The 21,659-nt window shown below is 35.1% G+C and overlaps 1 protein-coding gene across 1 annotated transcript in view; it reads right to left on the bottom strand.

The window, feature by feature from the left end:
* PHC3 (polyhomeotic homolog 3) overlaps positions 1-21,659 on the bottom strand; it is a 71,745-nt gene that overhangs the window by 8,997 nt on the left and 41,089 nt on the right. The window contains exons 8-12 of the mRNA XM_068978007.1: positions 20,172-21,043; positions 15,694-15,847; positions 10,664-10,914; positions 7,266-7,425; positions 1,200-1,314 (exon numbers count right to left, since the gene is read on the bottom strand). Coding sequence (XP_068834108.1) covers positions 1,200-1,314; positions 7,266-7,425; positions 10,664-10,914; positions 15,694-15,847; positions 20,172-21,043 — 1,552 coding nt within the window. The remainder of the gene's footprint in view (positions 1-1,199; positions 1,315-7,265; positions 7,426-10,663; positions 10,915-15,693; positions 15,848-20,171; positions 21,044-21,659) is intronic.

Raw genomic sequence — 21,659 nt, 5'->3', positions numbered from 1 at the left:
TAATTTGATTAGGACTATCAAAATAACATGAAAGAATATCTGAATAACAGATTGACAAATGAAAAACCACTAACCCATTTTCAGGAGAAAATACTTCTGCTTATTTAAGTTTTACTAAATGTATTTTAGGTGCACCATACTAAATAATGGATTTATTTAGGGAGCAAGAAATCCCTGCTGCTGCTGCTAAGTCGCTTCAGTCGTGTCCGACTCTGTGCGACCCCATAGACGGCAGCGCACCAGGCTCCGCCGTCCCTGGGATTCTCCAGGCAAGAACACTGGAGTGGGTTGCCATTTCCTTCTCCAGTGCATGAAAGTGAAAAGTGAAAGTGAAGTCGCTCAGTTGTGTCTGACTCTTTGCGACCCCATGGACTACAGCCCACCAGGCTCCTCCATCCATGGGATTTTCCAGGCAAGGATACTGGAGTGGGTTACCATTGCCTTCTCCAAAGAAATTCCCTAGATGTATCTTTAAGATCTTAAATTCTTTGAGAAAATAACTTTTGGAATACAGAACAAAGTTCAAAATAAACTGTGCACACACTTTACCTTCAGTGGGAAATACCTGTATTAGGATTCATTAACACTTTACCTTCACTGGGAAATACCTGTATTAGGATTTATTAACAGAATTAGAGAGGCTTTCTTTAAACTAAATTTGTGACTAGATCAATGAAGATACTAAAAAGGCTTTTTGACAGTAGTACTATTTACCTATAATATTACTGAAAAAAACTTTAGAAAAGGCAGGCATTTTTGTTATCAAGTAATATAACAATGTGGAGAATTTATGCTACAGATGTCCCACTTAAAACCCTAAAATAAACAGGATATGGTTAAAAGAAATGAAACATTTTAAAATATAACAAAGTAAATCCAGGTATTTCAATATTGTTAAAACAAAGGACTAGCAGTGTATTCACAGGAGGGATTCTCCTAACCATATTCTTACCACCTGGAGATTGCTACTTCAATATTAGATTATGCTATATGTCATTAGATTATGCTACATGTGTTATGAATACAGTTTTCGCCAAGTAAAATTTAACAACTAAATAGCAAAGTAGCTCCAGATAATGTCTATTTGATATTATTCTTCTACAGTACCTGATTGTGACTAATGGTAAACTCTGCACGTTTTTTAGTTTTGTTACAGCAGTCTTTAGCTTGTACTCTAGGAAACTTGAGAACAGAAATACCTTTTGGCACATGACATAGTGCAGAATCGTTTTGACCGAAGAAATTCATTAGCATACCCCATCTTTCCACAGAATTCACACTTGAGCAACTCACTGTCCATTTCTTCTAATGTCTCTAAAAAAGAAAAAAACAACGAAAAAAATTCCAAAAACTTAATTGTGGCAAATTTTCTTTTAGCTTCTACTTTGGTCGGATGCTGCTAGTGTTCAGACCCTACAGGAGACTTAAAAGGAATGGTCTTAACTTTTCAATCCACAGCCACTTTGGCAAGGCAAAGCCCCCCAAAACAACCACTTCCACCAATTCCCTCTAGCTCCTGCATAAAAATCTTACGGAGTTTTCTCTATATAAATAAATAATACCTTTTTAAAGGTTCATTTGCAAAGAATCCAACCTACCTAAAATGTGCAAATAAAGTCACTACCTTCCAAAAAGTATTACGTAGTATATGAATTTTGATACATTGTGCTATGTATAATATACATAGCAAAGAACACAATTCTACCTGGAGAAAATGAGGACTCCAAAAAGAAGACTTTGATGTCTGATTTCAGAGAAGCATTTAAAATAGTTAACACTCTCTAAGATCTACAGTGTACAACAGAATATATAAAGATGTATTTATCTAATTATAAAAGTCCCTTTTAGTTATAGTAAAATAATTTACATTTATCTTCAAAATCGTCAATAGTTCTGTAACTTCTGACCTCTGCTCTTTTCTGTCAGGGTGCTCTCTGTAAATTAAGAACGCCTTTCCTCTACCTCTGCACCCGTAACTTTCTTCGAGTCATACCACAGGACCTAAAGAAACTTCCCCCACATCCTCAAGTATCCAGCCGCAGTCACCTAGAAACAAGCAACTTCATCTTCAAGACCCACAGTTTTCTCATCTGTAAAAGGGGGCTTATGATACCTTCCCCAAAGAAATGCAGTGAAGATTACATGAATGCCTAACATGTATCAAGCATAAAAAAGTGACAGGTCCACTTCCTATATTCCACATAAGAATCAGCAGTACCAAGACCTATAACAAGTAAACACTTCAATGAAAACTGTTTAATTCTTTAAATCACCATATTTTACTATTTTCATGCATCAGCATAATTCCTATGCTGAGTCATAAAATATACCCAAAAAAGGAACTCTAACTAAAGCTTTTAGCTATGAGCTCTTTTATGTGCTTTTCTATGTTATTCACTTAACCAAGACTTGTTAAGATGAAGAAAGGGACTCTGAAATGTAGACGTGAACATGCACTCATACGTTCAAGGATCGTTTTATCCCAGTGTTACTGGAGAAGCAAATGGCAAAATGCTAAATGAAGTGAAGGCAGCAAAAACACACTGTGAAATATTTGAAGTGTCAAGGGACATCCAAAGACACTGTCATGACCAATCAAGTCATAAACTAGCAAATGATCATCTCAAAGAAATTCTCAGGACTATCTTCATAAGCAAACCCATCTGTTTAGTGCCAATGAGGAACAAAGAGTCTCAAACCAAGTCAAGTAAAAACTGTTTCTTCCAATGACCCAGAGATGGCTTTCACACAGCTCTGCCCCACAACACATTCCTGGGACCTAGTGTCATAACTTCCAGGAGTATTGTTTCTAGTTTGTCATGCCTATAACCAGATCTGACCTTGAAAAGCCTGTACTAGATACAGAACCTCTCATCTGACCACCAATCCAGCCCCAAAGAACCCATTCTTTGGGCTGTTTCATTTTGACTCTACTGAAAGCTTTATTTCAAAACCTTTAATTAATTAACATAAAAATATGCAACACTTGATAATAGGTTAGACAACCTTACGAAGGAGAAGGAAATGTTTTTGCTGAGGAGAGACGCAAGATCCCAAACAGGTATGGTCTAAGGGTTACCAACCTGACAAAAAGTTTCATCAGTTTTATTTCTCATAAAGATGAGAGGAACATTAACAGATTCAAAGAAGTCCAGTTCTAATTTTGGTCAGAATTTCAACAAATTTGGGAATGTTACCAAGGCTACTTTTTCACATTTGTAGATAAAAAATTACAGAGCCAAGTAAGTTTTAAAAAACTACTGCTTGAGATAATAAAGATGGGATTCTATACAGAAACAGCTGGCAATCCCCTAGTATCAGCTCTTCACTTTTCTCCCCCAGTAACAAAAGCCTAACTTTTAGCTAGGAATATAGCCACTGAGAATAAAAAGTACAGCTGCTGCCCTATGTGTGGCCAATTTCTGACCAAATTCCAGGTGATGCCCTATCTTACTGATGAGAATGTGATCATGAAGATTAGCTATCTTGGAAATGAGAGCAACACTCCAGGGATGGCAGGGCCATGAGACACTGACAGCTTACATGCCCAACAAAATGGAGCCCTGCACTGCTTACCTTTACACTATGTCAGAGAAAATGAAACTTCTTATTTAACCAGGTATTACTCTGGGTGTCTAATGGAGTGGCCAAACATATATCCTAACTAATAAAGATCCCCAATTTTTTTTGTGCAAAGAGGAGTTACTTTTCAATTCTCCTGAAGACTTGAGATCATGTGATGATCAGCAGTAAGAAGGCAATGAGACAGAAACCATCATCAGCATGATGATTTACCAGGGAAGACATCAGACATTTTGATAAGTCACATTTTAGATGGAGATTCTGGTTATACAACCAGTCCAAACAGAGATACAGTTTATCCTTTAAAAAAAGAATAATCATTACATTAAGGTTTTTATACTGAATTAAACGGCATACACTCGTAAAGCCAAAGCCACTAAATAAATGACCCCACCATTTCACTCTCTAGTACTTCCCATCAGAAATACTTAATAAAATTACCATGGGAAATTATGAAGTATTTTAAAAACGGATACATTTTCAGTAAATGTATCTCCACTATGAAATAGATTCATCTTTTTTTATCCACAGTTAACATATAATACTGTGTAAACTTAAGGTGTACAAGGCGTTAATTTGATACATTTATACAAATGACTGCCTCAGTAGAAATTCTGAACATTTCTATCACATTACATTTTTATCTTTTTAGTCATTGGGATAATTAAGTTTTAGCTTAGACTGATGATTATAGTACAATATTGTCAATATTCATTATACTGTGCATTAGATTTCTATGGCTTATTTATTATTCATTGCAAAGATTAATCATCTTTAAACCTTCCTTTTCCTTACTCTGGTATCCTGTTCGTTAAAACTACCCTTTGCCTTGTCTGCCATCAATTCTTTCCTTTCCCTTCCCACCGTGACTACAAGTATCAATTATATGCCAAACCTCTACTATTCATCCAACATGACCAGCAGTTTCAAAAACATTTTTTCATGTCACCTGCCTAAAAATTTTCAGTAACCATCCTCTTGACAGCAAAATAACTCCTAACTCCATAATCGAATCTCAAGGTACGCTAGAATCCGACTCTGCCTTACTGCCCACTATCTTCTCTAACCCAACTGCCTACTCTTCACTGCCCCCTCCTGAAGTTACTGAGCACTTGCACATCTTCTGTGCATTTATTCGTGGTGTGCTAACCTGAGAGGTTCTTTCTGTTATCTTAAACCTATGCTTTATCATCCAAGACCCAAATCAAACCCCCTCTTCACAGAAAACTCACCAGTTTGGCATTAATATCACCCAGTTTTACAGTGCCATGTTCTTACTGTCTATATAATTCACTTAATACCTAGCATATGCTGCTTCTTAGTTATCTTTCTGTTGTAGAGATTGCTACTTCCTACTAGATCGACTGCATGCAGATCCAACCAGTCCATTCTGAAGGAGATCAGCCCTGGGATTTCTTTGGAAGGAATGATGCTAAAGCTGCAACTCCAGTACTTTGGCCACCTCATGCGAAGAGTTGACTCATTGGAAAAGACTCTGATGCTGGGAGGGATTGGGGGCAGGAGGAGAAGGGGATGACCGAGGATGAGATGGCTGGATGGCATCACTGAGTCGATGGACGTGAGTCTGAGTGAACTCTGGGAGTTGGTGATGGACAGGGAGGCCTGGCGTGCTGCGATTCATGGGGTCGCAGAGAGTCAGACACGACTGAGCGACTGAACTGAACTAGATCAAAAGCTCCTTGACGTTCTAGCACAGTCCACTGTATGTTTTATACGTATTATATTATAAACCATGAGCATCACAAAGTATGCTGTGAAGTTTCCTAGGCAGTTTTCCATTTTTCTCCAATATGCGCACATAAGAGGGCACATTATATAGCTTATTAACCTAGAAAACTTTTGTTTATACACTTACATAGGCAAGAAAAAAAAATCCCTGTACATTTGTCTTTACTACTCTTCACCTCAAATGAAAAATTCTCAGATAAATAGTATGTGTAACTATAATAAAAGCAAGTACTTAGGAATCAAATGACATTAAATTCCTAACAACAAAAGGCTTCCCTGGTGTCAGCGGGTAAAGAATCCTGCCTGTGACACAGGAAACCCAGTTTCAGTCCCTGGGTGTAGAAGATCCCCTGGAGAAGGGAATGGCAACCACTCCAATATTCTTGCCTGGAGAATCCCATGGACAGAGGAGTCTGGACAGACAGTCCATGGGGTTGCAATGAGTCGGACACAACTGAGTGATTACCTCTTTACTCCTAAACCACCACCGGGCACTTTCTGAACCCTGATTTGAACAAAATAACTATAAAAGGACATTTACACTATTTAAGTAATTATACAATTGAGGAAATTTGAATATGAACCAGGTACTAGATGACAATTATTATTAACATTGTTTTGGGTAACACAGCATTAAAATGTACATTTTATAGATGCACACTGAAGTATGTACTAGTAAAAAACAAGAACTATGATTTGTTTTTAAACAGAGGAAGAAAAGGGAAAGAGAAAAAGCAATAGAGAAAAAGAGAACGGGGAACGTAGGAGGAAAAAAACAGAGGGTTGCATGACGCTAACTTCGCAAAATAATGTTTTAAAACTGGGTAATAATATTGAGTCTGGGTGAGCTGAGATTCATTATACAGCTCTAATTTTAAGTATGTTTGAAGTTTTTCACATTTAACATTCTTTTAAATAAAAAAATCAAGCTGAACTCAACATAAGCTAGCAGTAAAAAATTTTACACTACTATCAGTTCTTTGCTATTCAAATAACAAGTAAAACAGTGATAAATACATTGCAACAGTCCATATGTTACCAATAATGACAGAGATGCCTTCCTCTTAATCAGGAAAACTGTGAGCCAAGTCAATATCTATTTTGCTTACGAGCATGCTATTTCACTTAATTTAGCAAAGTACAGGCGCACAGTACATATTCAGTAAACATTTACAAAGTGAATAAATTTAGATGAAATACACTAATATATTGAGGATAATTACTTAGACACAGATGTTAATTCACAACTGTAGAGCCCCGACCATACTACATGCTATTTAATTGAACAGTATCTACTGCAGAGCCATGATCAGAATCAATAAAAAACATCATTTTTGCATTTGTGTTTGTTTTCCTGAAGTCATTTTGCATACCACTTTAACTTTAATGAAATATTCACTGGTAGAACAAGGCCTATTAAAAAAAAAAGATTCTTTGACACTAAGAAGATTTAGTGGTATTTTCCTCCTTGAACAAATTTAATCATCTTTTGATTGAAGACTTAACACAACTGTTAATACCTACCTGATATCAAACATAAGAATACATAAAATCTAAAACCAAACAACCTGGAAGCTCTAAATTTTTAAACAAGCTCAGTAAAATAGTCATTTAATAAAGTCTATATAAAGAAGAAGATTGGTTGTTTTGATCCTAAAATTTTGAACTGGTTTCATATATAACAGAAATTTTCCCACTCACACTCCTTCAAAGGTCAAACTGGTATTATAAAAAGTAACACCAATCTTGTTATTTTAATTAAATGGTCATTAAGAGTCTGGTTCGAGTTCCCATTATTTTAGTCAAATAATGCATTATATGAGAATAAAAGTAAATACTTCCAAGGGAAAAATCTGTGTATGATAAAAATCCATGTTCTGATTCAAGTAATAAATGCCAAAGTTAAAGAGTATCTTAAACAAAAATCCACAAACCTTCAGCAATCATGTCTTCCATCTCTGTGTCAGATGAATTATCTGCATGCTTTGCATTATTCTGTAGCTCTGGCTGAACACACACAGAATTTATCACCTGATTATCCAAAACAGGCCTTCTTTTCACAGGCTGTTCAATAAGCAAAGATGAACGACTCACCTTTAAAAGACAGAACAAAATGAAATGATCTTTTTAAAGACCTTCAGAAATAATTTAGTTTAAAAGTCTCTTGAAATTAATAGGATCTGTGATAATTTACTTGTACAATAATCAGATCCATTCATTTATTTCTTGAGAAAAGGTTATGTTCAGGTTGCCTAAACACTTTATATCACAGCTCATGAGCAGTATGACCAAAGTCTCAGTCAAATGGAACCAAGGGTCTTTGTTTAGGTGGGTAGGCTAAAAAAAATCTTTTAAAAAAATCAGTAATAAATTTTGATTATAATTACCTTTACCTTCTTCTGCAACAACCTTTAAGATTGATTTTTCATGTACAAAACTTTTTATTTATAGGATTCTTTCCTCAGGATAGATCATTACTGTATTTTAAGGTAAGGGAACTAATATTCAAAGTGTGCAGGTGATTTCTTGGTAACAGCAGAAACCGGACTAGAACTCAAGTCTCCTGACTCCTAGTTAAGTAACCTATTTTAATCACAAATAGAACTGGAAAATTCCTCAAACATTAACATCCAAAATCAACAAAAATATAATCACTCATGTTCAGTACACCAATTTAAGTCATGAAAACTACTTACTTTAGAAATGCTTTCAGCAAAAATAATCTACAACAAAAGTATTTACTGATTTACTAGTGAACCCTCAGCTAATCTTAAAAAAGAGAACCTTTGATTCTATTTGAGAATGCTGGTCAAGTCTCCATCATTTTTCATACATAGTGAACAGCAGCGTATTGGAACTTTTTACATGTTACCCTGGAGAATAATCACCCATAAACTTTTTATTGGGTCTCGCTTGCAGGGATTGAACGCCCCTGCAGTGAAAGCACCAAGTCCTAGCCACTGGATCACCAGGGAATTCTCAACGCATAACCTTTTAAATTGTGTTTATTTCAGTTTGTATATGTAATTATGTCTCAAATAAATATAGTGGAAATTATTGCTGAAAAAACCACTATTGAGTGCTGATGAGAGTATACACTTAGGGTATATGAATAAATTTAAATACTCCTCCAGAAAATGATTTGCCAATATATATCAAGAGTCTTATGAATACATATGTAATGTGATCTAACACCTATACTTCTGGGAATTTATGCTAAAGAAATAGTCTTTCAAATGTGGATAATTTATATACAAGAATATTCCTTTGAACAGCAAAAAAAATGGAAACCTAAATGTCCAACAGTATAGATGTCCCTCAGTATCTGCAGGGGATTGATTCCAGGACTCCACAGGGTACAAAAAAACACAGATGCTCAAGTCCCTTAAGCGTTATTTGCATATAACCTATGCATTCTGCCGTGTGGTTTAAATCAGCAAGAATACTGGAATGGGTTGCCATTTCCTTCTCCAAGGGATCTTTCCAACCCAGGTATTGAACCCAAGTCCCCTGCATTGCAGGCAAATTCTTTACCACTTGAGTCACAGGGAAGCCCTTTAAATCATCTCTAGATTACTGATAATATCAAAAACAATGTAAATATGAAGTAAATAGCTGCCTGTGCATGATCAATTCAAGTTTTACTATTTGGAATTTTCTAGATTTCTTTTTTTCTAGATTCTTGATCTACAATTGGGTTGACTCCCCAGTGTGAAACCTGTGGATATTTGGGGCGGGAGGTGGGGGGGAAGGAGCAACTGTAATTGAAGGATTATATAAATTATGACTGTCCAGAAAGTGAAATATTAGGTAACCTTTCAAAAGGTTTCCAAAGTACTACTAATCAAATGAGAAAATAAATGTTCAGGCTATACTAAGCAAAAGAAGCTGATCTGTAAGGAATTCCCTGGCAGTCCAGTGGTCAGGATCCTGCACTTTCAATGCCAAGGACCCAAGTTCAGTCTCTGGTTGGGGAACTAAGATCTCACAAGAGGTAAGAAGAAAGGTGTGGTCAAAAAAATTTTTTTTAATTAAAAAAAAGGGAATCTGAACTACATATACAATTATAGTCCTGATCATACAAAAATATATATATTAAAATACATTTTGTGGTATTACTATTTGCTCTGTACATTTTCCAAATTTCCAGTGAAAAAATAATACATATTACTACATAGAACAGTTACACACATTTAGTCTTCACAGTAACCGTACGAGCAAAGTATCATCTCCATGTGCTGTATGAGCAAATGAATTTCAAAAAGGTTGAGTGGCCTGACAAAGGTTACACATTCAGTATATGGCAGAGCTAGAATCCAATCTCTGAGACCAGGGAGAAAAGACTGTTTCTCCACTCATTATATCAGAGGTTCTTAGATCCCAGTTTTGGTTCTTAGATCCTACACACAGTAAACTGAGAACAAAGGCAACTGGCTATAGTCAACTATCACTGTGCAGTTATAATGCCCTACCTAGGAATCTGAAAAATCAGATGCTTCAAAGGGCTTCAAAATACTTAATTTTGTTTTCTCGTGTCTTTGTTTGGGGCTTTGATTTTGGCCATTTGTCTTGGTATATTTCCTAAGGAAAAATGTTCATTTCTAAACACAACATGTAATGTAGCTAACGTAGCTGTAACGTATAGCTAGTCTCAAATCAAATTACTTTTAGTGATAGGATACAGCATCTCAATTCTGATGTGTACATTTTGAAGCATTTATAAAATCTGATTGAAGCCTTAGATTAAAAAAATGAGAAAATATATTTGCTAATTAAAAACCATCAACTGGATAACTTCAGATGTATAAGATCATTGGAAGTTACTATTTTCTGTATCCAAGTTAAAGTTCTCAAGTATCACATTATACAAGAAACACCTTTTAAAAGAAAATAATACACTTCTGGTGTCATTTCAATCCCCTTAAAGGGGAAAAATTGCAAGTTTCCTTCAGAGTGAACATCTAATTGCCTTCTCTAAAAATTATTTAACTAATATCCTTATACCCTGAAACTGTTTGCTTCCATCTTATACATCTAAATAGCTAGCATAAAATTCTTAAACTATTGATATATATGGAAATATACAAAGAATAGACAGAAAGAAATTCTTTTTTTTTTTGACCCCATGGTCTGTGGCCCTCCAGGCTCCTCTGTCCATGGGATTTCCCAGGCAAGAATACTGGAGTGCACTGCCATTTCCCTCTCCAGGGAGATTAATAACTTTTGAAGTAAGTTTTTTATTAGAGAAAATACATTAGAGACCAATAGATCATACATTTTAAAATTATGCTACGTGAATAATTTTGAAAATGCGAATTTGCTTGCTACTTACAGGAAATGGCTCCAATCCCTCCTGAATCACAAAACCTTCAATAACATGGGTCAAGATCTGTGGCTTTACAATAGCCTGTGGAGGTTTGTTTTCAACACTAGGTACGCTACTGGGCATAGCTGTACTATTACTTCTTGTGGTAGCAGCTGGAAGTAAGAGCGGAGGTGGAGGAACAGAAACATGTGAAGGATCTGAAGGAGATTTAATTACTGAAGCACTGACTGATGCCACTGCAGGTAATTCTACTTGCTCTGGAAAAAAAAAAAAAAAAAGTCACTTTTTAAATCTGTACCATTCTGCCCAGGCAAATATGAAAGAAAACTGGAGAACATTAATAACAGTAACAGTTTAATGTCTTATGTTTTAAAACAAAATTCTGAGACCCTTATATTTATTATCTCATCTCTCCACAATTCATGCTAAGTCACTTCAATAGTATCTGACTCTTTGAGACCCTATGGACTGTAGCCCACACCAGGCTTCTCTGTCCATGGGATTCTCCAGCTAAGAATACCAGAGTGGGTTGCCATTTCCTCCTCCAGGGGATCTTCCCAAGCCAGGGATCGAACCTGTACCTCTTGTGTCTCCTGCAGTGGCAGGTGGGTTCCTTACCAGTAGCACTACCTGGGAATCTCCACAATAACCTTATGAGATATGTACTACTATCCCCATTTACAGCGGAAGGCAACAACTTGCTCAAAGTTAGCATTCCAACTTTGGTTAAAAAGAACTGTCCCATAAAACATGAAAATGTTTTAGAATGTCAACTTTAGAACAATTATTTTTAAATTTTTTAAAATTTTAAGCTACAGTTATTAAATTTCCTATGTTTCTATTCATATATTCCAAATGGTACTAGGGAGGGGAGAATATGCTTAAGAAAAAAAGATCATGAAATTGATAGAATAAATAGAAATTATAATGAACTATACAGGGAATTACCTTTATTTCAAGTAATCCACAACCATGCACAAATGTTCTTTGCTGTTGCTATTTTTAACAAATCTTCAATGACACTGTACATGTCAGTTTGTAGGAACACTGCAGTACCAGGCAATTGCAAAATGCTGGGCTAGTTCACTTTGATTTTTCCCAGGCAAGCTCCGAGGACCACAATAAGACAGATCCATAGCCTACGACAGAGACTTTACCTACCCATTTGTTAGCACTGAACCTTTACTAAGCTGTACCAAAGTGGAGAGATGGAACCAGGTGATAGCCAGGAATACCAGTGAGTACAAGATGGCTGAGAGAAGTAACAACAACAAAAAAAAGGGGCATGTGGTAAAGATATAACCACTATTTACTGAGCACTTATGTGCCAGCACTTACATGTATAAATGTCTTTACACGTTGTAACACATTTAATCCTAGCTAGCCTCATGGGTGCTGCTGCTGCTGCTAAGTCACTTCAGTCATGTCTGACTCTGTGCGACCCCATAGATGGCAGCCCACCGGGCTCCTCTGTCCCTGGGATTCTCCAAGCAAGAATACTGGAGTGGGTTGCCATTTCCTTCTCCAAGCCTATGGGTAAGTACTGTTATTATCTCCATTTGTAGATGTGGAGGGAAAAATAAAAAAAGATTAACTTGCCTAAAGACATGTAGCTAGTAAGTAGTGGAGCTGGGTTACTAACAGAGACAATGCTTTTAACTCCTATGGTAACTCCTCTCCACCATTAAGTATGAAAAGAATTGATATCACTATCAAAGATGGTCAAACATAGCCCAGTTAGGTACAGAAGAAAGAAAAATCCCTATTGAATAAAAATTTCAGAGACTTCTTTGGTGGTCCAGTGGTTAAAAATCCACCTGCCATTGCTGGGGACATAGGTTTGATCCCTGGCCCAGAAAGACCCCACATGCTGCAGGGCAACTAAGCCTGTGCACCACAACTGCTGAGCCTGAGCATCTTAGTCAATGCTCTGCAACAAGAGAAGCCACTGCAAACAGAAATCCTTGTAACACAACAAAGAGTAGCCCCCACTCGCCACAACTAGAGGAAGCCCACACACAGCAATGAAGAACCAGCACAGCCAAAGATAAACAGATCAAAATTTCCACTAATGAAACAGTGCAGTGATAACTGGTAGTGTCAGAAAAGGAAAAGCTAATGGTTCACACCTAGTAACTTTGACATAATTAATATTACTATATAGCTTATTTATCACAGCAATATTATATCCATAAATTAACCTTGTTCCACCAAATAATCCACCAGGATAAACTGTACTAGAAAACCTATTTAAAGTCACACAATCCCTCATTAAAAACTAAAAGTCAGCAGGAAATACTGATTTGCTTATTTCCAGGAACAAATACACAATTGTACACATGTATTACAAGACTGAAAAACTCCATAAAAATCCTATCCCACATACCTAATTTTCACATATATTCCTAGAGTAAAAGGGATAAAAGATAATTCTGAACAGGAACTGAAAAGCAACTTTTCTGTTGGAAGGGAAATACAAATCTATGGAGAGCTGAAAAATAAGAAAAATTTAATGTCCCCTTACAGGTGTATAGATACTGCATTAAGTATAATGTTGTTTTTTCAGAAAATACTGCTTGGTATATATGTTCTAACTGATTTTTGGATCATATATACAAATAGACCTAAGTTTTGTTGAAAACTTATGAGTTACTGACTTTATGAAGAATGTTTACATGCCAGTTCATAATCAGCTGTTAAAATAAAAAACACAACACAGTAGAACAAACGCCAATTATCATCCTCTCTAGATTTAAGACAACTGTGAATCGAGAAACCCCAAGTTAACAGATAAAGACTTTGCCACAAGTTACTCTGCCTGTTTGTAGTTTCATTTCCTGGGTGAAACCAATGAGTTTGTTCTACTTTTTTATAGATGCTTTTTATTTTTATTTACTTATTTTTGGCTGCACTGGGCCTTTGCTGCTTTGCGTGGCCTTCTCTAGTTGTGATGAGTGCCAGTTTTCATTGCAGTGGCTTCTCTTACTGCGAAGCACAGACTCTAGGTGCGAGGCTTCATTAGTTGTGGCTCACAGTCTCTCGAGTCCAGCCTCAGCAGCTGTGGTGCACAGGCTCAGGTGCTCCACCGTACGTGGAATCTTCCTGGATTAGGGATGGAACCCGTGTCTCCTACACTGGCAGGTAGATTCTTGTCCACTGTACCACCAGGGAAGTCCTTTATGGATGCTTTAAGAATTCTTAAAGACTTATGAAGACTCAACCCTGGTGGAAACAAGTCCCTCTATTTTTATAGGTTAGTTTATTATATGATTTGATGAGCAATCTGTACTTGCTTTTCCCTCTCATATACTACAGAAAAGTAGTTAAGCATGAAGAAAATTAAAGGACGATTCAAAAATTTATAGTTTACTGAGGCAATTTAGCCAGAGGAATATGTCTGGCAGGATCTTAGATTGTTTTTCTAAGGAAATAATGTGAAGATATTGTTGAGATTCAATACTTCCAAAGTATTTACATTTTCTTGAGTACTATTAGTAATGCTTATTAGGCAACTGAATCACAGTCATAATGCAGGGTTAGTATCCAGTGAAATATATATTTCTGCCTTTAAATAAAAACTCCCAAGATATCTGCAGCAACATGAATCCATTTTCAGTATACAAAAACTACAAAGATTTAGTACTATAGGTAAGTTTCCTTAGATCTGTCTTTTGAGGTATTATTTTGAATAAGCAAAGGCAATGATACTGAATTTGTCTTAAATATTTTTCATAATTTTATTGACTAAATGTTTTTTGTTTTTCAGGAAGGAGAAAAAGTTGGAGTAAAATTGGTTTTCTAGCTCCTTGCTTTCTGGAGATTCACATTGGCAGTAAGAAATAAAAGCTAAGAAAGAAGAGACGGGTTAGAGATGTGGCATGCTAAAGAAGGAGAGGCTAAGTGAGTGCCCCATTATAGTTTGTTTCCGTGCCTGATAACATTGGTTCCTCTCAACTAACATGATCATGAAGGTGATGAGATATTCAACAGGACAGAATACTTACAACAAAGCCTGAATCAAGATTAGCTTTATCTGGGTGAGGGGTCAGTAAACATTTTTATAAAAGACATATGTTCTCTGCAATGACCCCTCTTTGCTGTAGTAGTGTAAAGGTAGCCATAGATAACATCTGAAGGAATGAATGTGGCTACGTTGCACAAAATTTCATTTATGGACAATGAAATTTGAATTTCACATAATCTTCACATGACATGAATTAACTCTTTGATTTTTTTTTCCGAACGTTTAAAAATTTTAGAACTATCCTTGGCTCGTGGGCCATACCAAAACATGTAGCAGAAAGATCTGAAGTATGACCTATCATTTGCCATGCCCTGATCTAAATAAAATATTCAAAATTTTAAAAAAAAACGAACTCCTAACCCAGAATATATCTTTTCTAGGACTTAGATACTGGGCTATACATCATAATGTTTTAGTGAAGTACCTAGGATTCACAGTCACTTTGATAATGTGCAGAGAATAGAGAGGATTAACTTGAACTCATAAGTAGTTCTAAAGTAGTGAATAAGAATTTGAAGGTGTTAGGAATGTTTTAATCCATGTCTTTAGTAAGAATCAGAGTGGCTTAATTTAACTACTATCCAGAAAGCAACACTTTTAAAAGCATTTACTCAATCTGAATCACAAGCAATTATGAGGAATGTCAGACATAACTTCAAATGCTTTGTGATTTCTGGACAGTGTAATTGAAATTTTCTAATAAACTTTGCCTTGTTCTAATTTTTATGCTAGAAATAGCTTGACAAATAAATCTGAAAGAGCATATGAAACACATCTGTACAAACTACTACAACTTCAAAGACTGAAATGTGTTTTTGATTTGGGCAGTTCCTCATCAATTGCTCTAATTGTTTTTCATCAAAAAAAGCTCTTGAATTCTAATCTATGTTTTGCTGCAATTTATTATATAATAAATTAGTTTAAGATCATCTCTGGTGGGAAAAAAATGAACTTTTTCCATTACTAACATTTGTCTAACAGAAATTTCCCCCAAATTTAGGCACCTCCTCACCTAACAAGGGATGTTCAGAAGTCAAATCTTCTCCTCTCCCCACAGTTATAGCTGCTGGAGACAGTGTGGGTGGCGGCGGCGTCCTATCCATCCGGACACAGTCTTCTGACTCTTCTGGCATTTCTTCTTCACAGACATCTTCTACTTGATAAACCTACGACGACAAACCACACTGCCTAAAAATGTCTGTGAGACACATTTAATAAGGTGTTCCTAATTTAATTAACAAAATAAATTCTAAGTGTTTTAAAATGTAAAAGACAAAAAGACTATTTGATCGACTGAAAGAGAAGCTTTAAAATCATTCAAATGAAGTTTTTCATAATACTTGATGATTCATAATACCTGATGATATTTTTCACTGGAAGCAAGTTGTGGATCAGTACCTAAGTTATAAATCACTAAGGTTTTCCCAAAAGGTGATAGCTGATTCAGGAATTACTTTAAATTTTGTTAACTTTTTAAAATGTTTTGAATTTATACACTCAAATAACTATTTGGAGAGTTTAATAAAATTTCTATTAACTTTCAATTGTCATAAATCAAAACAGATACTAATATTTTTCAAAGCATGTTAGGTGAATCTCCAGAATGACATATTATATAAAGAAATGTACTGCCTAAATGACTATATCCCAAGCTCTTCTTCACTGTATTTATGTAAATTAAAGAGCAAATTTTGAAAAGTAATGCCTGAGAACCTACAAAATTGTATGCAATTACATTTTTAATCTTCTAATCGACTCAAGAATCTAATGAATTTTTATAAGCTAATTATCAAGTGAACAAAAAATATCTGTCCCTGGAATCTCACTCACACACACACACACCCCATCCTAAGCCATTTGACGTATTACTTGTATTTCTTTAATATTGTTCCATACTTACAGAAGCAAGTTTTTACATTTCTGCCTTGTTATCCAATGGTAAAGACAATACTTGAGGAAAACAGACTCAAAAGCACTCTGAGAAGGAACTTTATAACTAAAAAATATGGAACCTACTATTGACTTTTATTAAAATTAAGGATGAATTTTCAATGTCCACTTGTAACAGACTGACACAAGTATTTTAATTTGTCCTCATTTTTATTGAACCATTGTTTTTGAAAGACAGGTTACTAAAAGCAAAGCCACAAAGCAATTTACCCCCCTTCTTTTATGTACAAAGCTTATTATTTATGCTTATAAAAGTGAGTTTTTAAGATAACTTACCTAAAGTGATTAATATTTCTAATGTCAAAAAAGTTTCAGTAACATTCACAAAAAAATTTTTAATCAAACTATTGAAAAAGTTTGATGATTTGAAATTAAAAATGATGAAGATTTCTGAAACCAGCATAAACCATGTGTGAGAAAAAGGACTATGAAGTTTTACCTACAAAGGCATATCTAACAACAGCAATAGAATTTAAAAACCAAAAACAAAAAAACTCCTAATTTTTCAACTCTATTAAGAAAAAAATTTCCCTTTTGTTTTAAAATTTTTAAATTCCTATTGTTACTGCTAATTTTATATAAATATAATATTCAGAGTTGTGATCTGAATCAGCTACTAAGTAGGCAACATTTTTTAAAAGTTATTTGCTCTCAACCCTGCATCTGAAAACCTGTTTCACCAGGAGAGAGTCCTTGCCTCGTGTTTGGATCCTCGGTAGTGAAAGCAGTCGTTGGTTATTGTACAGTGCAAGAATGATAGCTGCTATTATCTGTTCATGATAAATTTTCTTAAATGATGATAATGTCCAATATAAGGAAAGTCATCCAAAAAAAAGTCCTGGGGGTTAAAGTAAAAACAAAAAAAACTTCTAGTGAGGGGCATCTGCTGCAGTGGTCATTACCTTAATTTGGAAGAGTGGTGGGGATGTTGATGCATAGGTAATTACACAAGTAACAGTTTTATCAACTACACTAGTTCAGTTTATCTATGCAGCATTCCTTTATTAGATAATTACTCTTCTTACAAAGTGCATCTTTTCCTTAAGTGCTGAAAACTTTTTAATATTAATGCTGTCACAAGTTTTTCAAACAGCTACTACAATAGCTTTTAAGGAATCAAAGATCATGGAGATCATGCATAGAATTCTGATTTTTAAAAAAACAGGAAAAGAGTTTTAAAGGATTAAAAGAGGCAAATACAAATAGCATATTCTGAAATAATCCATCAAACAATCCTATAAAATACTTTTCATTCTTTACAAGTAAGCCTAACTATACATACTTTATTCTAAATCTCCCACGTGAAGGCAAAATAAAGAATAAAAGTACGCAAAAACAGACCAGTCAGACACCTGGCACCATCAACATAAAAAACATAAGTGCAATAACTAAAAGATTGAATAAAGCAAAGAAGTGAAGGTTTTGCTCACAAGATCATTTGGAAACTGTACATTACAATTTCTCTTTAGTTCATAACTATTCTATAACTAACAATGGCTACCAAACTTACCTCAAAGTACATCAGCCTCATCTGTCTCCCTTCCCTAAATAAACTGTGGAAAACATTTATTAGTTCTAAATTATCTACACTCATCATATCCTATTTATCATACCCAAATATCAATGAAAAATCGTTAAAAAAAATATTGATTTTACTTTGAAAATTCACACTTATGTTTGAAAGTTTCACATCTATTATTTAGAAGTAGATACCTATTATTTCTCTTTAGAAGTAAACATCTCTCTACCTTTAAACATTTGAAAAAACCTGGAAACTGTGAAGGAATGAGTAACTCATGAAGAAATCTGATGGTAAAAACATAGATTTGATAAAGGTAATAAGAGAAAAATACAGCAATGTAATAAATAGGCTATGGTACTCAAAAGTAAAAGAAAAGTAACATGGAAACATATATAGCAAATATAACCACACCAGTGATAGCAAAGAAAACTACTCTTCTCATGAAAAAAATTCCAAAAATTAAGTAACATAAATTTTAAGGAAAAAACACAAAATTAATAGAGGGCAAAAAATAACAAGATCTTAGATTTTTAGCTTTAATTTAAGGCAAGTGTTCCGTTTTTGATATTTCTATCCCCAATAGTCCTCCAAGATTTGCCCTAACAAAAATAATTAGAAAAATAAAAGGCATAGAGAGGAACTTTATTTTTTACTTGTTAAAAGCCAATCCACTGAACTAGAAATTGAGAACGTAAATTCAAATTAAATCTGATTTCTCTGAAGGTATTGTACACCTTAAAGACTGTGTTTTTATGTTACATTATCCATTGTAAACTCTTCAAAATCCATTAAAAGAAAATATTGAAATGCAAACTTATTTCTAGATGTCAACTGTTACCTTTGCCAAGTTCTGTTCTGAATAAAAGTGGAATTCAACCTCTTCATGCTTATCAGTCAAAATGACAAGAATGAAGAATGTATAAATTTGTATCCTGAGAATCAAAATGTTGTCCATTAAGGAACAAACTTTGAAACTCTTTTCCTTTCTGAGCTAAGGTTATTTTGTATTTAAGTGCTAAGATCTCTTCAGTGAGGTTTGATATAAATCTCCTTTGGGAATATTGTTTTCTTCAGTTATAAATTTGATCATTCTAACATTTAGAGACCTTATTTCAATTTTATTATAAATTATTTTATAAAAGTCCTTTATAGAATGTTTAAAAGACAAATGTTTTTACAGAATAATTTTCCTTTCTGGGCAATATGTGCCATTTTTAGAGGTTTATTTTGATAAATTTCACCATAGTCTCAGTTATTCAAGACTTTTACTCCTCTCAATGAATTTTTTTATTCTCAGTATTCAACTCATCCTTTTTAGCTTTTTAAATGAGAAATATTTCAAGTATATGTTTTCCCTTAGTAGAAATTTAAAAATCAGAAGTTACAATTCAAAAGATGTTACAAAAAATGGTTACAAAAGAAAGTTACAAAAGATGGACTACAGTTAATGTTTCTTTGCAAAGCTGGATTCTTTCCTAGAATAACTTTTTTTTTTTACAAAATTTTAATTATAAAATATAAGTTTACCAAAAAATTACATCATACAAGCATACCTCCACCTTGATGCAAAAGCCCCATAACGGCCTATAACTGCAGAATGCATACAACCAAAAAGGTTAGCTAGATAAACCATACGTTTAAGAACATACAAGCCAACAAAGGGATCTATGAAGGATAATCACCTTAAGAGAAAAAACTTTGTGCAGATGACACTGGTTCAAATGCATTCCCTTGGGGAAAAAAAATCAACTCTGTAAAGATAGCAGATGGATTTGTTTAAATAGTAATAAAATTAACGAGGGACTTTAATAACCATCACAAATTATCAAGCATGCAACCATACTACAACAAATGGCATTTTTTTTTTGCCCATATAGCACGTACGTCAGACACTGACAGATGGAAATTTCAAGCTTTTTAAATTCATAGGCATTTAGATCTAATGATAAAACACAACGTGGGAGAAAACTGTTTACTTTCAGTTCAGCAAGAAAGTCAAAGAGCTTCCAAGGGCTTACCACTGGTGGATCAACGGGTGCTGGTGGTTGTACTTGTAGGTTTACCGCAACAGTCTGTGGAGGAGGAAGAGTCTGAAATGGCAACTGGACCAAAGCTTCTGCAGCTGGAAGCTCCTCTTCAGACACCAAAGCATTCTGCACCAAAACCTGACCCTGGGACAGAATTTCAGGCTGCACTTGTAAAGACTGCATAGACTGCAGGGGCAGTGGTGGAATCTGAGCTGGAGGTGATGTTGACATCTGTGGAGGGGTTGCAATTGGGATTGGAGAGGACTGCAGGGCTGAATATTGCTGGTGTGATGTAGGAGACACAATCTGCTGACCTGGGGACACCAAGGTGGACTGCTGAACTGGACCAATGTGTACAACAGGGGAAGCTGGAAGTGGAAGGTGGGATGGAAGATTCAGCTGTGCTGTAGGCTGCACTTGATTAGCAGTGGACTGCTGCAAGTTTGACCCTGGCTGGAGAGCTGATGACACAAGAGGGTGTGGCTGAATAAGTGCTTGTGGATGAATAATTATAGTAGGAGACTGACTTGGTGAATGGGGTGGAGGAGGAGACACCACTACAGACTGCTGTGCTGACTGTGACTGGCTAGGAGACATTGCTAGAGGAGGGGGATGACTTTGAATTGGTGAACAATGCTGTGACTGGGCACTACTGGGAGCTGGAGGCAGGCCGTGGTTTTGGAGTGGTATACAGTGCTGGGAGGGCGCTGGGTCTTGAGTTGGACTTTGAAGTGTGATTGGCTGAATTTGTTGTTGCTGCTGTTGTAGTATCAGCTGATGATGGGAAACTTTGGGAGGTGGTGAATGAAGAGGAATCTGCTGATGTTTTATTAGAGGATGAGGCTGAATTGGAGGATATGACGCTACAAGAGAAAAAAATAACAATTAGTCTTTTTACATTACACAAATTTTAAAATAAATCTAGGAGGAAAGTTTTCACATCAGAAATCTATAACGAGTCTTCCGAATGATTTGAAAATGTAATGACAACTTTTCCTTGAAAAACTACATAATTTCATAAAATAAACGACACTGTGATAAGTTCTAAAAGAAAACTGCCTAAAACAACTGATATAAATCTGAATTTATACATGATTTATTCTTATTAAATTTTAAAGGTCATCAAATACTTCCAATGACTTTTAACAAAGTGTATCCACTTGAATCATTCTTTGGCAAGAAGAGCATAACTGAACAAGTATAATATCTTTATATTATACTATGATAACTCTAAAATCATAAAATAAAGACTGCATCCTTTTTCATCCATGTCTAAACATTCTTCCAGCTAACAGTCAATTACTTAAAAAGCTTCCAAAATAAATTCCCAAATTTAAACCAAGATAAACAGTTGGTACTATCTGACCCAGGAAAATTTTTGTATAAAAAGTTAATTCATTTAAGCAAAACACATGTGTAACTCCTATAGCATGATTAAATGAAATTTAACCACGGTGAAACGAAATTTCAGAGGCCATT

The sequence above is a fragment of the Capricornis sumatraensis genome, chromosome 1 (genome assembly GCF_032405125.1).
Source record: "Capricornis sumatraensis isolate serow.1 chromosome 1, serow.2, whole genome shotgun sequence".
Classification (NCBI taxonomy): domain Eukaryota; kingdom Metazoa; phylum Chordata; class Mammalia; order Artiodactyla; family Bovidae; genus Capricornis; species Capricornis sumatraensis.
Note: the sequence above shows the minus strand (reverse complement) of the source record. Positions and strands in the feature narration are given on the sequence as shown.